The sequence below is a fragment of the Panthera onca genome, chromosome B2 (assembly GCF_046562875.1).
Source record: "Panthera onca isolate mPanOnc1 chromosome B2, mPanOnc1 haplotype 2, whole genome shotgun sequence".
In the NCBI taxonomy this organism is placed as follows: domain Eukaryota; kingdom Metazoa; phylum Chordata; class Mammalia; order Carnivora; family Felidae; genus Panthera; species Panthera onca.
Genome location: NC_138343.1, coordinates 37,899,907 through 37,923,372, shown reverse-complemented (window position 1 = coordinate 37,923,372; position 23,466 = coordinate 37,899,907). Strand labels below are relative to the sequence as shown.

The window sequence follows — 23,466 nt, the reverse complement described above, 5'->3', positions numbered from 1 at the left end:
CCCCGGGTAACTTGTAACTTCCTGCTGAAAAGCTGCCTCCTTCATCAGACCCTCATCTCTAAGTGGGCAGAGGCAGTTTTGCTCAGCTCAGAATCATCCCCAGCCAACATATTGCTTGTCACAGATCAAGTGACATTTCTTCAATGAATGAATAATAAAAAACAGAATACTTCAGTGTTAAAAAGAGGTGTTGGCACAGAGAAAGAATGGATTAAGGAACCGGGCGAGGCATGGTGGTTGTCACCCCATTAACCACTCTGTAGGCCAGCTGTGGAGCTAAACCTGGTGCCCAGAACTTGACCCGGCGCGTGCGCAGCGCTCTCCGCTCGGCCCCGCCCCAACCCCGCCCCTCAGTACTTCTCTTCAGGCCCCTCTACGGTCAGCAACCAATTAGGGAGAGGAGGCGGTCCCGGTTGGCGCGGTGCTCCTTGGGTAGTGTCCATAGTTACTGTTGCTAAGGCTCCCGCTCGCCGGAAGTGGTGGGATTCAGAAGTTTTGGGAACCTGAGCCTGAGAGAGGTCAAGGGTCAGTGCAGAGCCTGGAGGAGATGGTGAAGCAGACCATCCAGATTTTCGCGAGGGTGAAGCCTACTGTCCGGAAGCAGCAACAAGGGGTACGGGCAGCGAGGGCGCCGGCGCGGCGGGGCCTCCCAGGCAGGGGAGGGACGGCACGCGGGGCGCTAGGCTGGGGCGGGGGGGGTCGCCTCAAGAGTCCTGCACACTCTGCCGAGGCGCCCGGGCCGCCAAGCAGACACCAGTGTCCCGCTGTCAGGGTAGACACCCAGGTCACTCTCGCCCAGCAGAGCACCCCCCCCCCCCCCCCCCACCTCGGGCGCGGACGCCGTGCACAGACCCCCTACGGGCCCCTGGGCACGTGTATTCACGCAGGGCCAACGAGTGCGTTTGCGTGTTCGTGCGCGCACACAGGGACCGCGCCTCAACCCGGTGGCCTTATCGCACCTTTCCTGGGAGGGTGACGCAGCTCTGTATACTCTGCGCAAAGATGCGCCCAAACGTATGTTTCTCACCCGGGCAGAACGTGTCATCAAGAGATGCGTGTCCATACATGTCTGAGATGTTACAGATAATGTAGGTAGATACACACCAAAAACATATCTCTGTGGCCCTGCGCACAGTGGACCCTTAGGAATTTGTTGCCTAACTACATTGCATTGTGCAACACAATCATGAACCTGTGACGTATGCTTATTGCAGATGTAGATATTTTTGCATCCCTAAACAACGAATACACATACACTCTTCATTCTGAAAACGTTAACTGAGCATTTACTAGGTGCTTCCTCTAGTGTGCTAAACTCAGAGGTATGGAGAAGGTTAAGTCATTGCCCTTGCCATGAGCAGGGATGTTTGGTGTACTTCTTAAATGCTTCAAAACCTGGTTTTTTTTCTCCCGAGAAAGAGCATGGTTGTTCTCACCACTCAGGTGTTTTGTCTACATTATCTCTGATTCTCAGGAGAATCCTGCAAGGTTGATGTCATTTTCCTCATTTTGTAGATGAGGAAAGAGAGTCTCAGGTAGATTAAATAATGTGGCCAAGCCATCCACTCAATGAGAGACAGAACACTGATTTTAATTAAGGACTTTTTATTCTAAAGTTCTTAGCTCTTCAGACAAAACTTTTTTTTGCCTCCCAAAGTGGAATAGGTAAGGGCAATCTGGGTCTTACTCATGAGTGCCTGGAATGGGTATATTATTAATAATATTTTATATCTACCCATATGTACAATGTGTATATGTGTAACAGTATATCATAATGTAGCATTTGCCTTGTGAAATTTATGTATTTAAAGCAAGAAATAGACATCTTTGTCATCATTGTCATGAACAGTTTTTCTACTCATGGAATACTTTAAGATGCATGAGAAAAGTCCAAAGAAAATACGTGGCTTTTTTTTTAAGGAATAAAACAGTGTAGAAAGAAACCATTGATATCTTCCCATTTTCTGTTCTATTATATTCACTTACAAGAAGGTTTTTAAAAGTGCATCATCCATACCAAGTGTTTTATATGTAAAGTCCCTATGTACTTCTTCAGACTCTTAGCCAAAAATATGGGGCTTGTCTACATAGATTCAGCAGTGGGAAGCAGGTGCTTCAAGATTGGGGGGAGGGGTGGGAGTGAAGGTGGGGAGGGGGTTGATAGAGAATCTTGGAGGTAACTTTGAACTTTCCCTTTTTTTAAAGTTCAGTGTTTGGGTATTTTACTGTGCCTTCTTTTGCATTTTTTTAAAAATGTTTATTTATTTATTTTGAGAGACAGAGACAGAGCATGAGCAGGGGAGGAGCAGAGAGAGAGACACAGAATCTAAAACAGGCTCCAGGCTCCGACCTGTCAGCACAGAGCCCGACGCGGGGCTCGAACTCACAAACCGTGAGATCATGACCTGAGCCGAAGCCGGACGCTCAACCAACTGAGCCATCCAGGCGCCCCTCTTTTGCATTTTTTTAAGTTTATTTATTTATTTTGAGAGAGACCGAGAGCGTGAGTGGGGGAGGGGCAGGGAGAGAGGGAGAGGGAGAATCCCAAGCAGGCTCTGTGCTGTCAGCCCAGAGCCCGATGCAGGGTTCAAACTCAGGAAACTGTGAGATCATGACCTGAGCTGAAACCAAGGATGCCTAACTGACTGAGCCACCCAGGTGCCCCTTCTGCATTTCTTTGGTGAGGTCCTGTGGAGTGGATTGCTCAATACTCCAGGGAGTATTTGTGGGTCTCGTACTGTATTTTTATAATGGCATATTCTTACCAAGTTGCAACATTATGCACATACACAAAAATAAGAGAACACAGATGAATGCATTTTGAGTTAGTGTATCCCTGCTTTCCCTTAGACATCCCACTTTTTAGCACCCTTTTTGCTCCTGAGAGATGTATGGTTATGCAGCCTGTAACATTCACCCAAGAGAAATTCAAAGGTATTTTTCTTTCTTTCCTCTTCATTTTGGGGCTCCATGACTTCATTAGTCTTTTTCCTTCAGGCACTATAAAGTAAATGGTAATAATTTATGGAATGGTAACTTAGAAGCTACATTAGACAAACGTCTGATAATTTTAGCAATCGCCATGCTTTTAATTTGTATAGTGCTTTTAATACATTTAAAAACATGGTTACATTTGTCCTTGCATTTCTTCTAATTGTCTTCTAGGTATAAAAATCCCACTGTGTCTCAAATTTAAGTATCGTTATGACTAAATGTAGAAAGTCCCTTTCTGGCTGAAAGGGACTTTTCTTTAATGCCTCAAAGAATGGCTTAATCAGAGAGGTAGAGGGTCACTCTTCTTATTGTAGTCGATGGTCCTTTCTGTCTTGTGAGCACTGAGTGTTACAGAATTTTTGAAAACGTGTGACTCACATTATAAGGAGTGCCTCACTCTTGTATGTTTCATGTCTTACACACCCCTTTCACTCACCTGTGTAGCCATTAACTTTTTTTTTCTTTAAGTGTAGTGCCCCACAGGATATAATTTTTAAGTGTCTCTTGAGAAAATCTAGCCATGGAAAGTCTCAGACCTGATGCCATTACTTTCTACAAATAATTTTATTTTACAGGATGACTTTTCTGCATGAATTCTTCACGTTTTAAGTGAGAGGGTTCAATAAAAATCTGCTTAGGAACATTATTTAGACTTTTGGGAGATTCAGGCAGGCTTTTACTTGTTTAAGAATATGACTTTTCCCCCATAATCAAGCATCTAAATGAGTCTTAAACAGGAAATATTGCCTGTCAGAAAGAATTTTATTTCCTGGTGAAAGACAAGAAGTCTTTTTTCAAAAAAAACGCTAAATCTAATGACTAACATTTTTTATGGTGCATTACAAAATGCTTCCATTTCCATGACATCATTTATCCCCACAGCAATCTTGTAAGGGAGGCAATTCTGTTTTCCTCATTTTATGAATAAAGGAACTGAGATTCGGAACGTGGTGGCTGGTCATGCAGCTGGTAAATTGAGCTCAGTGTTGGATGCAAGTCTGTGGGTACCAAATCTTACACTATTCTTTATTCCACATGACTTCTTTATAGGCTTGAGTCTTGATTTTCCTGGCCAGTAAATAAAGGAGTAGGTAACCAAGAAGAGAATCAGAGCATTTACGGTTGTAAGGGGGTTGGTGGAGACCCTTCATTTCCATATCACTTTAGAGAGGTTAAGTGATTCCTCCCAGGTCCCTTACTAATTAGTGGCTGAACTGGGAGGAGAACCTTGAAGGTGACATCAAAGACATGAATTACATATGTCTTTTGAAACCACATGTCTTTTATCAAATGCCTGAATATGTCTCACGGAAACTTGGGCTGCTTTGAATATAACTTGAATTAGAGCATTCTTGTGAGCTCCCTGAGAAGTCCCAGACCCAGTCCTTTGATCTGCCTCGGCCACTTTGTAAATGCTCAGAAATGCTTGTTGGTTGTAGTAAGATGTTAATTGCTGGCACATAATTCCAGAGCAGTACTTAGATTGATGTCCTGCTTTCAGAACTATTAGAGACACTCAAATGCTCAAATTGGAATATTAGATCATTCAAAGGTGAGCTGAGCTTGGGTAGAGCACCAATTTAGGTTTTACCTCTTTTCCAGTTCTGTATATTTGTTTGAGTCTGCACACAATTCAGAGGCGAAGTATCCAAATTATACTATGTTATGGTCTATCTTGAAAGTATAATTTTTGTACAATCACAGTGCCTATCATGATAACATGTTCATAGTTCAAGCCTTAATTTTACCGTGATATGTTCATTGGTTGTCTTCATGTTTGCAGATTTATTCCATAGATGAAGATGAAAAATTAACACCTAGCTTGGAAATTATCGTACCTCACGATTTGGCAGATGGATTTGTGAATAATAAGCGAGAAAGCTACAAATTTAAGTAAGTTTATCGTTCTCTTTCATTTGTGTTTCACTATGGAACTCTTGTGGTGCATTAATATGCACCGTGAAAGCATTAGTACCATTTCTCAGGGGAGAGTGTAGTGTGGTTCTCGATCTCCTCCAGTAGGTAGATTTCAAATTGTCTTTTCATTGCTGTGCCTACAGTTGAAAAGAGGGTGTATTTCTCTATCCAAGATGCTGTCCCAAGATCCCAGCCTTTCTTTGCTGCATCTGCTTATCTAGTGTTGTCCTTTTCCTATGTGGCCTACTATGGTTTGACACTTACAGGAAGCTCAGTGTAGGACTAAACTTTATTAAAGTCAAGGACTTATGTGCCCTGTATAGATGAACCTTCTTCACAACATAAATGATATGTGGACCTCATATGCCCGTATGTATGCTCCATATCGGTATTGTCTAAGGTAGTGACCACTAGCCCACAGGTAGCTCTTAAGCACTTGAAATGTAGCTGTTGCCTGAATTGGGATGTGCTCTAAGTATAAAATAGATCAAGGAGTTTTGAAGGCTTAGTGTGGAAAAAAAAAAAAAAGAAGAATGTAAAACATCTCAAGAATTTTTTCATATTGATTGCCTATTAAAATGATAACACTTTGGGAGGCGCCTGGGTAGCTCAGTCGGTTAAGCGTCAGACTTTGTCTCAGGTCATGATTTCGCGGTTTGTGGGTTCGAGCCCTGCATCAGGCTCTGTGCTGACAGCCCAGAGCCTGGAGCCTACTTCGGATTCTGTGTCTGTCTCTCTCTCTACCCCTCCCCACTTGTGCTCTGTGTCTCTCTCTCTCATGAAATGAATGAACATTAAAAAAAAATGGTAACGTTTTGGCATATATTGGATTCAAAGCAGATTATTAAAATTAACTTTACGTGTTTCTTTCTTAAGAAAACAGTGGCTACTGGAAAATTTTAAATTACATATATACTCACATTTATGGATTGCATGATATTTCTTTTGGACACTGCTGAACTGTAGGGATCAGGTGCAACGTACCCAACAGCCACCCCTAGATTGTCATCAGTGCCTTTGGTCCAGATTCTCTTTGAGTAGCCAGTCTTTGAATTGGGGCGGGGGAGGCGGGGGGGTTGGTGTGGTTTGGGCTACTTCGTGCTGCCTTTATTCTGTAGTTTCAGATTGTGCTGGTTTCTTTCATGCCTACTTTTGACTTTTAAAGCAGTTTGAGCCCAAGTTAAAGCCATATTTGATCTCTGCCTGAATTTAGGGAGTGGATTTCTGGGTCCTGCTGAAAGAATCCTAATTGCTGCCTTGCATTTCTCTCCAGGCTGCTTTTTTTTTTTAATGTTTATTTATTTATTTTGAGAGACAAAGAGAGTGGGGGGAGGGGCAGAGAGAGAGGGAGAGAGAGAATCCTAAGCAGGCTCAGTGCTGTCAGCTCAGAGCCCAACATGGGGTTTGATCTCATGAACCATGAGATTATGACCTGAGCTGAAACCAAGAGTCAGACGCTTAACCAACTGAGCCCCCCAGGTGCCCCTCTTCCCAGGCTATTTGCACGGGCCCTGTTTTAATAGTTTCTGCTCCTGAGCTTTGCATAAAACCCATCCAGATATTGTTTATGGTTCTCTCTTTCTCTAATTCTTATTTATTCCTCTTTATTTATGTATGTCTCGTGTAAGTTCTCTTTGGTCTTGACAGCTTACCCTTTGTGCCTCATTTATATATTTCTCCTCCCACCTGTACCCCATCTGCTTGTGTCTCCTTGTATCATAAGCAAAGGTGGGATCACTAGCACGTGGTTGCAGAGTGAGGTGGTCCTCACCCTGTCTTTTTGGCTTCCTGTTGCCTTTCGTTGTCTTCTTTAAGGAGTAGGGTTATAAAACATGACTTATTTTTTGTGAAGCGGGCCATTTCCCACTGATGTAAGCATGCTGTAAGCCTACTTGGGCTTTCATGACAGCTGGGCAAAGACCGTCTCTAAAAAGCCACAGTTTGCTGAAACAGTTTATTCAGCATGATTCTATGTGATTGTTAGGAAGCGATTGGCCATGTCTCTATCTATGCGCCCTTTCCAAAGTATTTTTTATATTATGTAGGTACAAATAGTGCCTTTAAACATGTTCATTGAAAAAGTGTTATTTGCTGGGGCACCAGCTCAGGTCATGATCTCCTGGTTCATGAGTTTGAGCCCTGCATTGGGCTCTGTGTGGGACAGCATGGAGCCTGCTTGGGATTCTCTCTCTCCCTTTCTCTGCCCCTTCCCCACTTGCACACACTCACTTGCACTTTCTCTCAAAATAAATAACAAATAAGCTTTTTAAAAAAGAAAAAGTGGGGCACCTGGGTGGCTCAGTCGGTTAAGCGTCCGACTTCAACTCAGGTCACGATCTCGTGGTCTGTGAGTTCAAGCCCTGCGTCGGGGTCTGGGCTGATGGCTCAGAGCCTGGAACCTGCTTCGGATTCTGTGTCTCCCTCTCTTTCTGACCCTCCCCTGTTCATGCTCTGTCTCTGTCTGTCTCAAAAATAAATAAACGTTAAAAAAAATTAAAAAAAAAAACAAAAAAAGAAAAAGTGTTATTTGCTTATTTTTAAAGTTTATTTACTTCAAAGGAGAGAGTGAGAGAGAGCATGAGTGGGGAAGGGGCAGAGAGAGAGAGAGAGAGAGAGGGAGAGAGAGAGAATCCCAAGCAGGCTCCACAGTGTCAGTGCAGAGCCCAATGTGAGGCTCAAACTCACAACTGTGAGATCATGACCTGAGCTGAAATCAGAGTGAGGTGCTTAACTGACTAAGCCACCCAGATGTCCCTATTTGCTTATTTTTAATCCTCTTATTCATTCTTTCTAAGTCTTTAGATTAAAGATATTGGCTTTAGTATTTTAAATAAAGAGATTAATCAAGTATTTAACTTTAACCCATGTTCGGAGGTAAATATTTCAGCATTTTAAGGGTGTTTTTTCCCTAGAAAATTCATTCATTCAATCAACCAATATTTATTGACCCTCCACTGTATGCCTTATAATGGCTAGGAATACAGCAGGGAGCGCAGCAAAAGCCCTGCTCCCATGGTGCTTACATTTTAATGCGAGGAGATGGTTAGGCAGATCAGAAGTGCAGTATATATCAGAAAGTGTAAAGTGCCATGGAGAAAACGTATGTCAGGCTGGGGAATAAGGAGTGCCGGGAAGAGGGGCAGCAAAGGGGAGGGATGGTTCCAGTGTTCATAGGGCAGTCAGGGAAGGTGTTATAGGAAGCTGCTAGTTGAGCTTGCAGGAGGGGAGGAAGTCAGACATTCAGCTAACTGAGGGATTGGGATTCCAGGCAAAGGAGATGCGAAGAGTGAAGAGCGAGTCCCTGAGGTGGGAGAGTGCTGGCATGTCTGAGGCAGAGTAAAGGGATCTGTGTGGCTGCAGGAGAGTGAGCAAGGGGAAGAGAGGGGAAGAAGAAGGTTAAAGGGGTGACAGAGTGACCAGATCGTAGGGAGCCCTGTAAGTCACTGTAAGGATTCTTTTGGGGGAGAAGTCATCGTAAGCTTTTTCTTCCCAAAACGTTATGGGAAGGTAATGGAGGGTTTTGAGCAGAAGAATGAAATAATTTCACTTACATTTTAGCAGGATCATTTCTCCTGGCATGTGAAAATAGACCGTAAGATTCTACTCAGACAGCTGTTTCAAGAGAGACCAGGCAAGAAACTATGGTAGCTTGGGCTGGAGTAGTAGCAAGTGGAAATGTTGAGAAATAGGTGGATGCTAGATGTATTTTGAAGGTTAGAGCTGACAGAGTTGGCCGATGGGTTGGATATAGAGTGTAATGGAAGGAGAGGGGTCAAGGGTGCCCTAAGGGTTTTGGACTGAATTTTCGGAAGGATGGAGTTGTTGTTTGCTAGGATGAGGAGGGTCAGTAAGAGCAAGTTTGGGACGGGAAGAGATGAGCATGTGCCAGATTTGCCCTGAAATTTACAAAGAGCCTACGCAACTTCCTGGTAAGTGAAAGGACCTCCAAGGAATCAGGACACTTAAGGTTTGTCTCAGGGAGCATTATTGATTAGCTCCAGGGCCATGCGTAAATTGCTTTATCTCCCTGGGCCTCAGGTTCCTCCTCTGTAAAAGATTCCACTGAACTTCTTAAGCTCTGTGGTTCTATTTTGTTCTTCCGTGGTTTTCAGAAGCTAGTTGATCATAATGGCTCTTCAAATTACTATGTAACTACATTATATAAAATAAAATATTTTGGGATGATGATATTTGGTCTTTAATTAACATTGTATGATTTATTGAAATGCCTGCCATCTCTTTGCATGGCGGTGGATGTAATTCCTATTAGGGAGGTGGAGTTGGGAATGGCTGATTGATTCCCTCAGGCATCACCAGCCTGGTTAAAGAAGCAAATTGGCCTTATCATCATCATCCTCAAAAGCGCTGTTGGGTCTGTGCTCAGGTGAGCATTTGAACAGCCATGTCCCCGGTGTTAGGTCAGCATTCATATCCGAAGGGGTGCACCTCATGGGTTTTGAGTATTCTGGGCACAGTTGGTAAGTACTACTGTCTAAGATAAAATCTTGCCTGCAAAATGACATGGTAGCCAGAGGGTCTGACAGTCTCTCTTTGTATGGTTTCATTGTTTGCTTCTTCAAAAGGGAGGTTGAGAAGCTCTAAGGAACTTTTGAAGTTAACGTTGATTAAAGACAATGAATTTCATTCCATTTAGATTTCCCACCCATCTCCAGGCATCCTTCTGAACTCCTTCATAGTGCAAATAGTCCCACATTTCATGTAGTCTCTACTGTAATTGAACATGTGTCCGACTCACTTGTGAGTCACAAGTGAGACACGTAGACCAAAGGTTCCTAAGCCACTCTGAAAGCTGCTTCAGATGCCCTCAACATGTTTGTTTTACAGGTTTTGCTTTAAAGCCACACCACCCCTAATTTTGATTTTGAACAAATTTAAATACGCAGGAGAGGTAGAAGAATAATGTGATTGCCTCTCCTCTACGCTTGGTGGAGGATTCACCAATTGTTAACATTTTGCCCTATTTGTTTATGCTTCTCTTCTTTCTCTCCCTTACTCCCCCTCCTCCTTTCCTTCCCCATTTCTCTCTCTCTTACTTTCTTTGTGATCTTTTTTTAATGTTTATTTATTTTTGAGAGAGAGAGTGCGAGTGGGAGAGGGACAAGAGAAAGAGGAAGAGAGAGAATCCCAAATGGGCTCCACGCTGACAGCAGAGAGCCTAATGCGGAGCTTGAACTCACAAACTGAGATCATGACCTGAGCCAAAATCAGGAGTCAGACGCTTAACCCACTGAGACACCCCGGCACCCCTGTTCATGATCTTGTAATGAGGACCATACTTGCTGGTAGCACCTTCCCACACTATAAAAGAATATTGTGTGTCTCCTACCCAGGTTTCCCACTGTGCCTGTGCCCCTGTACCAAGCTCAGTGCCATTGGGAGAAGAGCAGCATTGACACCATTCTACCTCCCCGAGGCCCTGGCCTGGCCAATCTGATAAAGCCTTTTCTTTGCAGGACAGGTCTGTCTTCATTTACTTTTTGACTTTTGATTCACCATCAACCAAATGGGACAAAACTATCCTGCAAATTAAGTCACTGAGGCAGCACCCATTAATGGAAAATCAACTTCAGTTCACGATTTTAAAACTAAGTTCTATAATCATACATTTCACAGCTGTGTTCTTCCCTTACAGGTCAGACATCAGAAGTTCTTTGGGTGTTTACATCCTGTTCTTGGGTTTCCATTTCACGCACTTATCTGGATTTGAATTTGATGCCAGTTGCAGACACTGTCCCTCTTGAGACCTAAAGAACACACAGTTTATTATTTGGTTCAAAGCTGCTGCAGTTTTTCAGAGGGATTTATTGTGCAGATCTTGTCAAAGCAATACTGTTTACCCACCATGTGTATACAGGGGTACAACAGTGCAGTGTGGTTGGGACTACAGGGCAAACATTGTGTTAGGTTAGGTAAGCCCAGTGATGTAAATATGGGGTCATTTACAAAGCTTTTGGGAAAAAAGTATTAATCCAATTGTGTTTGAAGCTCAGCCTTGAAATAATCACCACTCTCATATTTGCAGATTTCAAAGAATTTTTGATCAGGGTGCAAACCAGGAGACCATTTTTGAAAACATTGCCAAACCAGTTGCCGAGAGGTAGGATTTCCTATGTTTTGTTCGATGGGTTAGTGGTTTTCATCTTGTCTTCAATTTTCAGATAATTGTGGTAATGTCCTTTGGTGTATCAATTATATACTCAGGCTACAGGGCATGTCATGATGATAGTATTAATACCTTCTATCCATGTAGCTGTTTGTTTTAGATTTAGAAGCTGAGCCTCAAGACAAACCAGTGAGGTAGACAGAATAGCCATTATTACTCCCATTTTTTTTTTTTTTTAACGTTTATTTATTTTTGAAACAGAGAGAGACAGAGTATGAACAGGGGAGGAGCAGAGAGAGAGGGAGACACAGAATCCGAAACAGGCTCCAGGCTCTGAGCGGTCAGCACAGAGCCTGACACAGGGCTTGAACTCACGGACCGTGAGATCATGACCTGAGCCAAAGTCGGACGCTTAACCGACCGAGCCACCCAGGTGCCCTTATTACTCCCATTTTAAAAGATACATACCTCTCTGAGGATTGGAGAGATTAAGTGACGTGCTCAGGATTGCATGGCTAGTGGTGGTGGACTCCTGGGTGGTTTTCTGTTAACTGCAGGGCTCTTTCATCAATACAGCATTTCAAACATATGGTTGGAGGGATGAAGGATGAGGTATGGGTGACACCTGGGAGGCCTACTAATGGTTGACCCAGCTGTACCTCAGTGTAATAACTACCTTTCAAAGCTTGGTCCTTAGTTCTTACATCCCTTGTGTTTCTACGTATTTAGACAGTTCTAGGCTACTGACCGTTGGAACCAAGCTCACATGAGAATACCCAATAAATCAGAATGCCATTGTATTAGTATATATTGGCAAAGTCTCTTTGGGACCAGACGCTCAAAGTCTCTTTGGGACCTTTGGTAAGCACGGTCTCCTCTTGTAGGGAATCTGTATGGGAAACTACTACTACTTAAGGTTATTTTCTGATCCTGACATTAGTTGGATAATTTTGATGATCTCATAATCCCCAAATACATCTGTCTTTATGCTTACAATAAAAAATGTACAGACAGTCCCCAACTTAGGATGGTTCAGTTAATGATTGGTCAACTTTAGGGTGGTGTGAAAGTGATAGGCATTCAGTAGAAATCCTATTCTGAATTTCGAATTTTGACCTTTTCCCGGGCTGGGGATACACAGCACAGTGCTCTCTCATGATGCTGGGCAGAGGCAGCGAGCACAGCTCCCTGTCAGCCACATGATCACAAGGGTCAGCAACCAATGCTCTTACAACCATTCTGTCCCCATATAACCATTCTGTTTTTCACTTTCAGCACAGTATTGAATAAATTACATGAGGTGTTCAACACTTTAGTATAAAACAGGCTTTGTGGTAGATGTTTTTAGCCACCTGTAGGCTAATTAAGGTTCTGGGCACACTGAAGGTGGGCTAAGCTGAGCTATGATGCTCGGCAAGCTAGGTGTATTAAGTGCATTTTCAACTTAGGGTATTTTCAACTTACTGTGGGTTTATCGGATGGAACCTCATTGTAGGTGGAGGAAGATCTATACCTGCTAAATAGACCCATTTTTAATTCCACTAATCGGTGTACCCTCTCCCACAGACATTGCTGGAAACTCATTGTCACCTTTTGTCTTTCAAACTCCTTTGTTTTATGAATCTTACTCAAACTAAGTCTGTCTCTTTTAATACAATCTTTCTCCATGGTGGGTGAAATACAGTTGAGTAGGCTTCGGCTATTTTAGTTGCAGTCACAGTTCAATAACCTCTTTAGGTTAAATTCAGATCTCCTTGGTGTGCCTGGGTGGCTCAGTTGGTTAAGCCTCTGACTCTTGATTTTGGCCCAGATTATGATCTCGTGGTTCAGGAGTTGAGCCCCACATTGGGGCTGTCAGTGCGGAACCTGCTTGGGGTTCTTCTCATCTCCTTTCTCTGCCCTTCCCCTGCTCATGCTTGTGCGCTCTCTCTCTCTCTCTCTCTCTCTCTCTCTCGCAAAACAAATAAACTTGAAAAAAAATTCAGAGCTCCTTGACTGGATGTCACACTTGTCTAAAATTCTCTTCCTTTTAGTCATCTTTTGGGTTATGTCATTTTTCAGATAGCTGACCTTATTTTGAAATTTCCTAAAATCATTCAGGGAGGGAGCCTTCATTTCGGTTTCCTGGATGTCTGGTATTTCTTCTCATTACTAATGAGCTCTTCCATCTTGAGCCCACCTCCCCTCCAGCTCTTGTTGGGTCTCTGGGCCTGGAATCATCTTCCTTCAGAGATCTGCATGGTTGTCCTTGAAGTCTTGCTCCTTTGTCAGCTTCTCAGGAAGGCCTTCCTTTATTAGCTGCATTTGAAATTGCACTCCCTTTCACCCTTCCCCATTTTATTTTTTTTAGCACTTATCACCATCTGACATACTACCTAGTTGGGTTGTTTATTAGTGTTCTGGTCCATCCTCCTCTAGAACAAAAGCTCCACAAAGGCTGGGATTTGTTTTGTTCACTGACTGGACAATGACACCCAATCCAATGATGATGAGATTTCAAGAATGACAGGCATTTTCATCCAGGCTGCCCAAGTTGTTCCTAGTGGAGCCTGTCTTTCAGCAATAGGAAACATTCCTCTTTGTCCTTTTTAGTACTTACCTCCTTGTATCCCATTTTTCCTGAAAATATTTTTGCTATTTTATTTTTTTCTGTTAGCCTTTATCTAGTTTATCTTTCTCGATCTCTTAATTCAACTTCCCTGTGACCTTTTGTTTTACTCTCTAAGTAAAAAATAGCTGGCCTTTGCTTTTCAGCCACACTCAGAGCCCCTGACCTGTACTTGGCTATTTGAACCTATTTGTATCTATTATGATTATGATAATGATGTTTGGAGCCATTCTTCCGATTTTAATTTATTTTTTCCACTTACCATACTTTCCATTTTTTCCTCTTTTGCTGTTTGCTGGTTTGACTGTACTTGCCACTGCTGCTGATATCCATTTTCTCCCTCAAGGTGTACGTTGTACTTCAGCCACTCCAGTGTTGTTGAAGTTCAGATATTTAAACTCATTCTTTTGTTTTGTTTTGTTTTTTGTTTTCCCCTCAATATCTAAAGTTTCTCCCCTTGTCTGTCTCTCACTTCGCACACTTTCACTTTGCCTTTCCTCCTTTTACAATCTCCAGTGTTGGGACCAGCTGGTAACTGCATTCTGGATTGTTGTTAATCATTTTTATCATCAGCCTTTATTCGTATTTATCTCTGAGTGAATATTTGTTTCTTTGCTTATCACTGTTTCTTATACTTATGTCTACTTCTTGGATTCCTTTTGAGTATGGCTGGTAATCATCCTCTAATAATTTCTTAGAGAGTTCAAGACTGGGGAACTTTTGGAAGCTTTTCATCCCCTTTCACAGTTAAAATGGAATTTGGGTATACAATAATTCTAGCTTAAACATTCCCTTCTCGTGGGGCGCCTGGGTGGCTCAGTCGGTTAAGCGTCCAACTTCAGCTCAGGTCATGATCTCATGGTTCATAGGTTTGAGCTCCACGTCGGGCTCTGTGCTGACAGCACAGAGCCTGCTTGGGATGCTCTTTCTCCCTCTGTCTCTATCCTTCCCCCACTTGCTCGCTCTCTCTCAAAATAAATAAATAAACTTAAAAACAATTTCCTTTCTCTTGTAACTGTGAAGACACTGCTCTATTGCCTCTTTGCCAGCAGTGTTGCTGAAGAGATGTCAATGTCAATCTGTATCTTAGTTCTTAGGAAATGCCTTTTTTTTTTTTTTTTTTTTCCCTTTTCTGGAAGTTTTTAGGATGTTTGGATTTTGTTCTTTTTTTAATGGAATTTCATATCAGTGAATCCCTTGATAGTCTAGGTATGGCTATTTTTTCATGTATTCATGTATTTTTGTCTCATTCAGCCATTTCTGTCTGAAAACTCTTTACATATTCAAGCTCGAGTGTTAGGTTATCACACTGTTAATATCTTTAATAATTAACACAATAATTCCCTTCCCTCCAACTTATTTTTGGAACTTGCTTCTATAACTAGCACTTCTCTCCTCCCAATATTATAATTGTCCATTCATAGTCCCCATCTTTTTGTTTTTTGGTTCTGAGTCCTGAAAGAATTTGTTAGCTCAGTGTTTTATCATGGTAATTTCCTTTTCAGCTGTGCTTTTCATTCTTTGTCACCTGCCTCTCACATTTTTAATTTTAGCAATTTTATTTTTCACTTCTAGGAGATAGAAACAAAGTCTGTTCTTGTTTATTGATATGATATCCTTCCTTTTCACTCTGAAGACAATTATTATCTTCCTTTGAATTGGCTTTTTTTCTATACACCTTTTTTTTTTAATGTTTATGCTCTACTATTGCTTTCCTCATATTTCATATTTCCCTCAGATACGTATTTCCCTCAGGTACATATTTCCCTCAGATATTTGATGCTTTTAAGAAATACTTGCTATTCCCCCATGAAGATTAGTCTTCAGGAATACATGCTCAACAAAAATCCAGCCACTCAACTCGGCCCTTTGAAGGCTGTTCTGTTGGGTTAACCCATTGTAGCTTAATCCTGGTACTGTATACAATTAAAGCTAAATAAAATTAGTGCTATTTCTTTCCAAAGTTGTGTAATTCAGGAGCCTTACTAATTTAGACTCATCTTTTCCTACTTAAGTCAAAAAGTGACGTGATTGCATGACTCCAGAACTGCATGCCAGTGGTGAGAAGTTATAAAACTTTACATTTGTGTCACTGGAAATTAAGTAAAAGAATCCTTGTGGTTAGTTGTTTATTATTTAGTACATCCCCCCTAGGAAGCATTTTATCATTCTTCCTCTTTTGAACTTTGATTTTTCTGAAATATATCCTATGCAAAATCAGCCTTTTATCATATTAATTCACTCATTGGTTTTGGACTAATTTTTTATAAAGATAAAATTTAGTAGGTGTGCAAGTGTGTGTAGTATATGGTATTGCACCATATGACAGAGCTTGTAGTTTTTTGTTTTTAATTTTATTATTGAAGTATAGTTGACATACAATATTATATTCATTTCAGGTGTAAGGAACTTGTGATTTTATTTGATATCTCACTCAGTGTTATTCTTCTCAAGCTGGGGTGCATCTATCTTGGGAGGATGTGGTGGTCTATCAGGGGATGCCTGAAGCCACAAGCCAAACCTGGCACATCATCCTGGAGGGTGAATCATCACCTGGAGGGTGAATTTTAGTGAAAAATTTAAGGAGAGAATGTTGAAGTCTAAACTTTTCTGAGGTCCCATCATATGCACTTGAAATTCAAAAGAATCCCAGGTCTTTGTGGTGCCTGGGTGGCTCAGTTGGTTAAGCGCCCGACTTCGGCTGGGGTCATGATCTCATAGTTCGTGGGTTCGAGCCCCATGTCAGGCTCTGTGCTGACAGCTCAGAGCCTGGAGCCTGTTTCAGATTCTGTGTCTCCCTCTCTCTCTCTGCCCCTCCCCTGTTCACTCTGTCTCAAAAATAAATAAACAGCAAAACAAAAACAAAAACACACAAACAAACAAACAAAAAGAATCCCAGGTCTTCAGGCAATCTTATGTGTTACCTAAAAGCTTGGGGTGTGGGAAATTTTATGTGCAGTGAGTGCTTTTGGAGCAATCTGGAAGTCTAGTGTTTTAGAGGAACGCGGTTTGACCAAAACGAATAGGGTGCACACCGTGAGGGGGACTGGTTGTACCAAAGACAGAGGGCCCCATAGCTGGGCCTGGATAGCCGTAGCACCTGCAGTGCAAAAAGTCCAGCCAGGCTCGTTTTGGAAACGCTATTAGTCACTCTGAACCAGTTCTTCTAACCTTTGATTTCACCAGGGTTGAACAACACCAAGTGCAGCCTTTCAGTTTGAGTAGAGGTTGAAGGGAAAAAGCAACCTCCCAGGGTTACAACCACAGACTTAGAGAAGGACTTTTGAGAGTACTTGAACCTGCTGGGGTTGGGGGGGGGGGGGTTGGGCGGGGCAGGGCTTGGGAGAGGGCATTTTCTTGTGGGAGGGACAGCCCACACTCCCTCCCAGTAGGGCCAGGGCCACGCCCCTCAGGGCTGTAGCTGTGGCTCTAAGAAATAGGTCCTGGTGCCGATGCTGTTGGTTGTATAGCTTGCCCAGTCCTGCTGCATGAGCAGAGGCAGGGAGGCCAGAATGGGGTAGAAGAGAAGGCGCAAAAGAGTACTTACACACACAAACTGAAATCTTATTGTGGACTCATGCTTCTTCCCCCTCTGGCTCAAACAATGTGGCATCAGTGGAATAATCTGATTCCGGCCTCAGCCCTGTGACAAACTTACCCTGAGACTCTGGGTCAGACCTGTCACTTCTGAATCAGTCATCCCTCGGAGAAAGGGAGTGCAGAACACTCAAGTTTACAGGATTATTTTGAGGCTGAAAGAAATATGTACTATGTGAACTTCGACACCTTCTTCAGTCTAAGTGTTGAAAAAATTAGACATATGTACTCTTCCACTTTAAAAATATGTCCAGTAGCTTATGGCTTCAGACCAAGATGAAGTAAACACACTTCTCTCTACTCCTTTCACTAAGTGTAAGTAAAAACTCTCGGCATTATATGTAAAAGAAATATAAGAAGATTCTGAGAAGGTAGACTGGCCAGGGGACCTCCAGACCTGAGGAATGACATGGGTGTGTGTGTGCGTGTGTGTGTGTGTGTGTGTTTTGCCTCATGTGTCCCAGACTAGATGCTGGCAAAACTGGCAACCCAGAAACACCAACAGGCTCAGACAAAAATGGAAAGAAAAGTCTGTTCTCTATACCCAGGGGACCAGGAAAGGGACAGCCTAGTGAGACAGAAACTTTTTGAGACTAGTTGCCCTGCTCCACCCAGATACCATGGAAAAATCCCGCCGCCCTACCCCAACAGCAAAGGCCTGGCTACTCGAGGCACCCCATCCCCCACTGTCAGGGTGGTATCAGAGGAGTGGGAAGACTCATCCCCATGTGGAGGTAACAGCTTCTCCCTCTCCCTCTCCCTCCCCCAAGTTGTCATTGGAAGACACGTGAGATCCTGGGGTTCACCACCAACCAGCAGTAACAAGGCCTCCCTCACCCTGCTGTGGTATCAGTGAGCAGCAACCAGGTGCCCCTCCCTGTCCTATCCAGGGGCGTGACAGATGAGGCCTAGAAGGGAGCCTGAATTCTCGCCTCCACCCACAGGAATGAGGGCCCCCCACAAGTGTGAAGACTGGGTGGGGAGCCTGGGCCTTCACCCCTACCTGGCAGTGGTGAGGTAGCACCTTGCTGCTCCCACTATCATGTTGTCAGAGGAGGCATGCCAAAAGAAGATTTAAGTATATTCAGGAATCTCATTAACATCATACCTAAGCTACCCAGGATACGTTGAAAATCATTTATCAGATAGGAGATATCAGGAATCTGGAAAATATCAATTTGCATAAGAAGAAATAATCAACAGATGCCAGTATGTAGATAACATAGGTCTGGAATAATCTAGCAAGGATTTTAAGCAGCTATCACAAAAATGCTTCCATGAGCAGTTATGAACATGCTTGAAACACATGAAAAGATTTAAAATCTCAGCAAAAAAATAGAAGATCTAAAGGAGAACCAAATGGGAATTTAGAACTGAAAAGTACAATAACTGAAATAAAAAGTTTGATGGATAGCTAACCAGCAGGAGGGAGAGGTCAGAGAAAAGAATCAATGAATTTGAAGCGGTAACAATAGACATTACCCAATATGGACAATAGAAAGAAAATAGGCTGGAAAACAAAATGAAAAACCAAACCAAAGTGAACAAACCCTCAGGGACCCGTGAGAACTCTAGCAAAAATCTAATATTCATGTCATCAGAGTCCCCAAGGAGAGGAGAAAGAGAGCAGGGTTGAAAAGTATTCAAAGAAGCAATGGCTGAAAATTCCCCAAATTTGGCAAAAGGCCTAAATCTAGAGCTTTAAGAAACTGAGCAAATCCCAAACAGGATCAACTCAAATCCATTCTAGGACAAGTTATAGTTAAACTTCAGAACACTCAAGACAAAGGAAAAAAACCTGAAAGCAAAGAGAAAGAAATGATACCTTACCTATAGGGGGAAAAGTTGAATTATGGAGGCTTTCTCTCTCAAAATAAATAAACTTTATGTTTTTTAATTAAAAAAATTTTTTTAATGTTTAGTTTTGAGAGAGAGATACACACAGAGTGTGAGTGGGGGAGGGATAGAGAGAGAGGAGGACACAGAATCCCATGGAACTCAAGAGCGATGGGATCGTGACCTGCACCGAAGCTGGATGCTTAACGGACTGAGCCACCCAGGTGCCCCAAGTAAACTTTGATAAAAAGAGAAAACTTTAGTGTCATTTGTTCTTCTATTTAGTAGATTTGGTAATCTAAATCATTAGACTAGAACTTCTCCCCCAAGGGACTCAATAAAGTTAATTCCATTAGACATTCACCAAAACATCCCTGCCAGTAAACACTTTATTTTTCTCAATATTGGCTTTCAAGCAGCAAACATTGGTTACCACCAAATTAGACAAGAACCCACTGGCTCCCACAGATCTGTTCAACTTCTGGCCACAGTTTTACTTCACCAGATGTGTTGTTCACAAACACGTACCTGTGCTTGGTGCCATTTCTTGCTATGCTGAAATTTCCTGGTAACATTACATTTCTAGCTTTTGTGATTTCACCATTATTCTTAAATTCAAACTTTTAGCTGTAGCACTTTTAAAATTTTATCCGCAACTGAGAACATGACTTTGTGCTTAAAACCAGGAACACGTGTCAGCTTTTAAAACCCACTGAAATTATAGAAGGTGATGATCTCGAGGTGCTCCACCGAAATCTTAATAAGGGAGAGGGTAATAGTGCCGTGCCACCTGCATTTAGTGAGCTTGCAGAGAGCATGGTAGTCCACCGGATAGGCATAGGTTATATACCAAAGATGCACGTTTAAAATAATGAAATTTACTACTGGAGGTAAAACAAATGAGTCTAAATCCGGATGTCTCTTCTTAGGAGTGACCATACAAGAAATTGCATGAAGCCATTATTTTGCACTGATGACTGTAAGTTAAAGCTATTTGTGATTCACTTGATATGATACCACTAAAAATGGTCTGAGAGTTATATGAAGCACTTTGGCTGTGGGGAGTCTGAGTTCTCTGACAGAGCAGAGACATGTGATGAAAATCACTGGGTCTGTGGTAAAATAAATAGCATTGCTTAAATTAAAAAGATGATAAAAGACACTGACCAGTGGATCAGAGGTGCTCTCGCAGTGATGTGTTTCCTTAGCTAGAAGATACGTGTCTTATGCTGGCAGGCCTCCTACTAACACAGATCTTGAGGGGCGCCTGGATGGCTCAGTTGGTTAAGCGACTGACTCTTGATTTCGGCTCAGGTCATGATCTCATGGTTCATGAGAGAGAGCCCCTTGGGCTCTGTGCTGACAGTGTGGAGCGTGCTTGGGATTCTGTCTCCCTCTCTGTCCCTCCTCTGCTTGTGCCTTCTCTAAACAAACAAACAAACAAACAAATATTTAGAAAACTTAAAAAAAAAAAAATAAAGCAGATCCTGAGGCTAAGATTCGTGTGAAGGTAGTGTATTTGGGAGGAGAGCCCAGGACACATGAGCAGGGGAGGAGGGAAGTGAGACAGTGAAGGAAAGGAAGCCATCATTAGGTATGTGAAAAGAGTAGGTGACCACTTTGGGCAGTGGGGACTCAAACCCACTGGTGTTCTCTGGGAGACTGCAAAGAACATGCTTCAGGGCTGTCCCACCCAAGAGCCAAAGCAGCTCCTCTGTGTGTAACCACGCCCATCCATTATTGGCTGAGGGCCACTTCCGGGGTGCTAACACCTCGGCCCTTGTAGCCTCACCCGTACATGAATTAAACAAGCATGGCACACAGGGTAAGTGTGTGGGCAGAGAGCCACAGGCTCTCGAGGTAAGAAGCCATTTGCGTGAATGGGCACAGGGAGCCTTGAGTAGATAAGGGTGCGGGTACTGCTAACTTCTGCACTGCCCACCCACATTTGTGCTCATCGTGGCCTGGAAATGTCTGGGCTGCTCTCCTCAGAAATCACCCGAACAGGGAAACAGATTAAAACGACACCAAAAGGGACACAAAAACTGGTGTTAATTGTGACTACATTTTATGTAAGATTGAGTTCTGAAAACATTGTGGCACCAGAATGGAGAAATTACCTGTGTATGTTCTTCCCAGGATTCCAAAGTTCACATACTCAGTATCATTTTGTGCATCAGTCCTTGAGGAGAGTAGAAAAATTGCCTTGTCCAGAAGTAATAAAAAACATTCTTTTTTATATTGCTCTTTCTCGGACACAAGCGTGTTCCTGGCTCAGGGCCTTTGCACTTGCTCCTCCCGCTGCCCGGAACTCTCAATCGCTCCTGTCTTTACCTCCCTGTCCTGCAGGTCTCTGCTCAAATGTCTTCTCAGTGAGGCCTTCAGTGACTACACTATGTAAGATGACAGCCCCAGCGGCCCCACGCTTACCCATCCTGTGCTCTCTTTTTCTTTGTAGCGTGTAACACCGACACAGACTAGACACAGTGTTTACTTGTTACATTTGTTTATTGCCTGCCTCTGCCCACTCAAATGTGAGCTTTGTAAAGGCAAGGACTCTTCGTCTATGTTTGCTGCTGTGTCCCCGGCTCCTAGCACACCATCAAGTATATATTGGATACTCAACGAATAATTGTTGAGTGAGAGGATCGGTATGTAGAGGATTATCCTTCAGGGGCTGTAGCCTTCCGTTTCTTGCTGAATATGATGTGATGAGCTTTGTTTCTTGTAAATGGGTTTTACTTTTGGTTCCTTCCTGCGGTGTTTCTTGGACAGAGGCCTTTTCAGTGAAATGAAAATAACCCGATGGATAACTGCTTTTTTCTTGAGTCTGGTGGTTCTCAAAGTGGCCCCTGGACCGGCAGCATCCATATCACCTAGGAACTTGTTAGGAATGCAGATTCTCCGGCCTCACCCAGACCTTCTGAATCAGAAGGTTTTGGTTTTTGTTTGTTTATAAAGGTTTGTTTATTTTTGAGAGAGACAAAGAGAGAAAAAGCGTGAGCAGGGGAGGGGCAGAGAGAGAGAAGGACAGAGGATACGAAGCAGGCTCTGCTCTGAGCGCAGAGCCTGGTGTGGGGCTCGAACTCACAAACCACAAGGATCATGACCTGAGCTGAAGTCAGACGCTCAACTGACCGAGCCCAGAGCATTCTGTTTTAACAAGGCCTCTAAGTGCTTCTGTTATACTAACTAAAACTCAGGTTGGAGATTTCATGACCTAAGGGTACTCATTGCTATCTTTCTTTAGTGGTATCTTTCTCAGACACCTGAGATGTACTCCAAACAACTTTACAGTTCTGAAATTTTGGCGTTTGTTTATAATTTAGACCCCACTTATTTCTAAAATAAGTGGAAGCACCTTATCCTAATGCCAGGGCAGGCTTCCTGGGTGTGAGCTCCCGGGGGCAGGGCCCCCTGCTTAGAAGGATGCCCGTCTTGGTTTAACACTCTGTTGTCAACACTTACAAGACAATTAAAAAGTAACAGGGAAATCAGAAACTATTTGGCTAAGGTAATTAATTAGTTATGATTAGTTTTCAGGAATTTAAACACTTTCTGTAAAGCAATAGTTGTGGGAGACTGTGTAACACATCAAGACTGGGGACTTTGTCTCCCAACTTTAATACTTGGTAGCTGTGTAGGTTTGGGCAACTTACTGATTCCGTGTCTGTTTTTCATCTGTACCTGGGGAAATGGCACCGTAATAGCTACTTCATTTGCCCTGATGATCAAATGAACTGGACACAAAAAACACATGCCCCAGGACACAGTGTGTGCTCAGGAAGTATTAACTATCATCCGTTTTTGGCTCCTCACCAGCATTTTTCTAGACAAAGATTTTTCATTCCAGTTCAGGATTTTACCAAGTTATGAAGCTTTTCTTTATGGATTTCCCCCCCCTCCCCCGACTCTTGTTAGATTTGGTTTCTCCTGATCACAAATTGGCAATTTTCTCAGAGATCTTTACTTCAGGACTTGAGAATGCAGTCACAGATGATCCAAAGATATTTCTAGTTATTATTATTCACCTTCTTATCCTCCCAAAGAATGATCTACAAAGAACGCGAATGGAATGCAAAGCCTTCTGGAAAGTCCTGCCTACACAAATGTGTAGTGATTGATTACAGCTGGCAAGATCTTTACTGTAGTTATTTGAATTTACAATTGACTGTCAGAAAGCACAACCATAATTAAAATATGTTGTTTAAATTGTTGGGGAAAATAGGGCAATAAATTTATTCAGTGCATGATCTAAATATCTTCTTCATTTGAAAGTCGCTTCACTTGGAGTACAACTCTTTTAGCAGAAATGTCTGTCATTCTCAGTGAATTTGGCTACCCTTGTGCTTGGCCAGGTGTTTTTGGTCAGATTTTTAATGTACTTCTG

The 23,466-nt window shown here is 42.7% G+C and overlaps 1 protein-coding gene across 4 annotated transcripts in view; it reads left to right on the top strand.

Moving 5' to 3' along the window:
- Positions 1 to 445: 445 nt before the first annotated feature.
- The window catches only part of KIF6 (kinesin family member 6), a 386,396-nt gene continuing 363,375 nt past the window's right edge, over positions 446 to 23,466 (top strand). For 3 of the 4 annotated variants that reach the window (XR_009604951.3, XM_060615405.3, XM_060615409.3), the window contains exons 1-3: positions 446 to 613; positions 4,778 to 4,887; positions 10,955 to 11,029. Coding sequence is in view for 3 of the 4 variants with exons in the window: in XM_060615405.3 (XP_060471388.2) it covers positions 548 to 613; positions 4,778 to 4,887; positions 10,955 to 11,029 (251 nt within the window). In the remaining variant the exon portion in view is untranslated. The remainder of the gene's footprint in view (positions 614 to 4,777; positions 4,888 to 10,954; positions 11,030 to 23,466) is intronic. The other variant, XM_060615407.3, reaches the window with a different exon arrangement.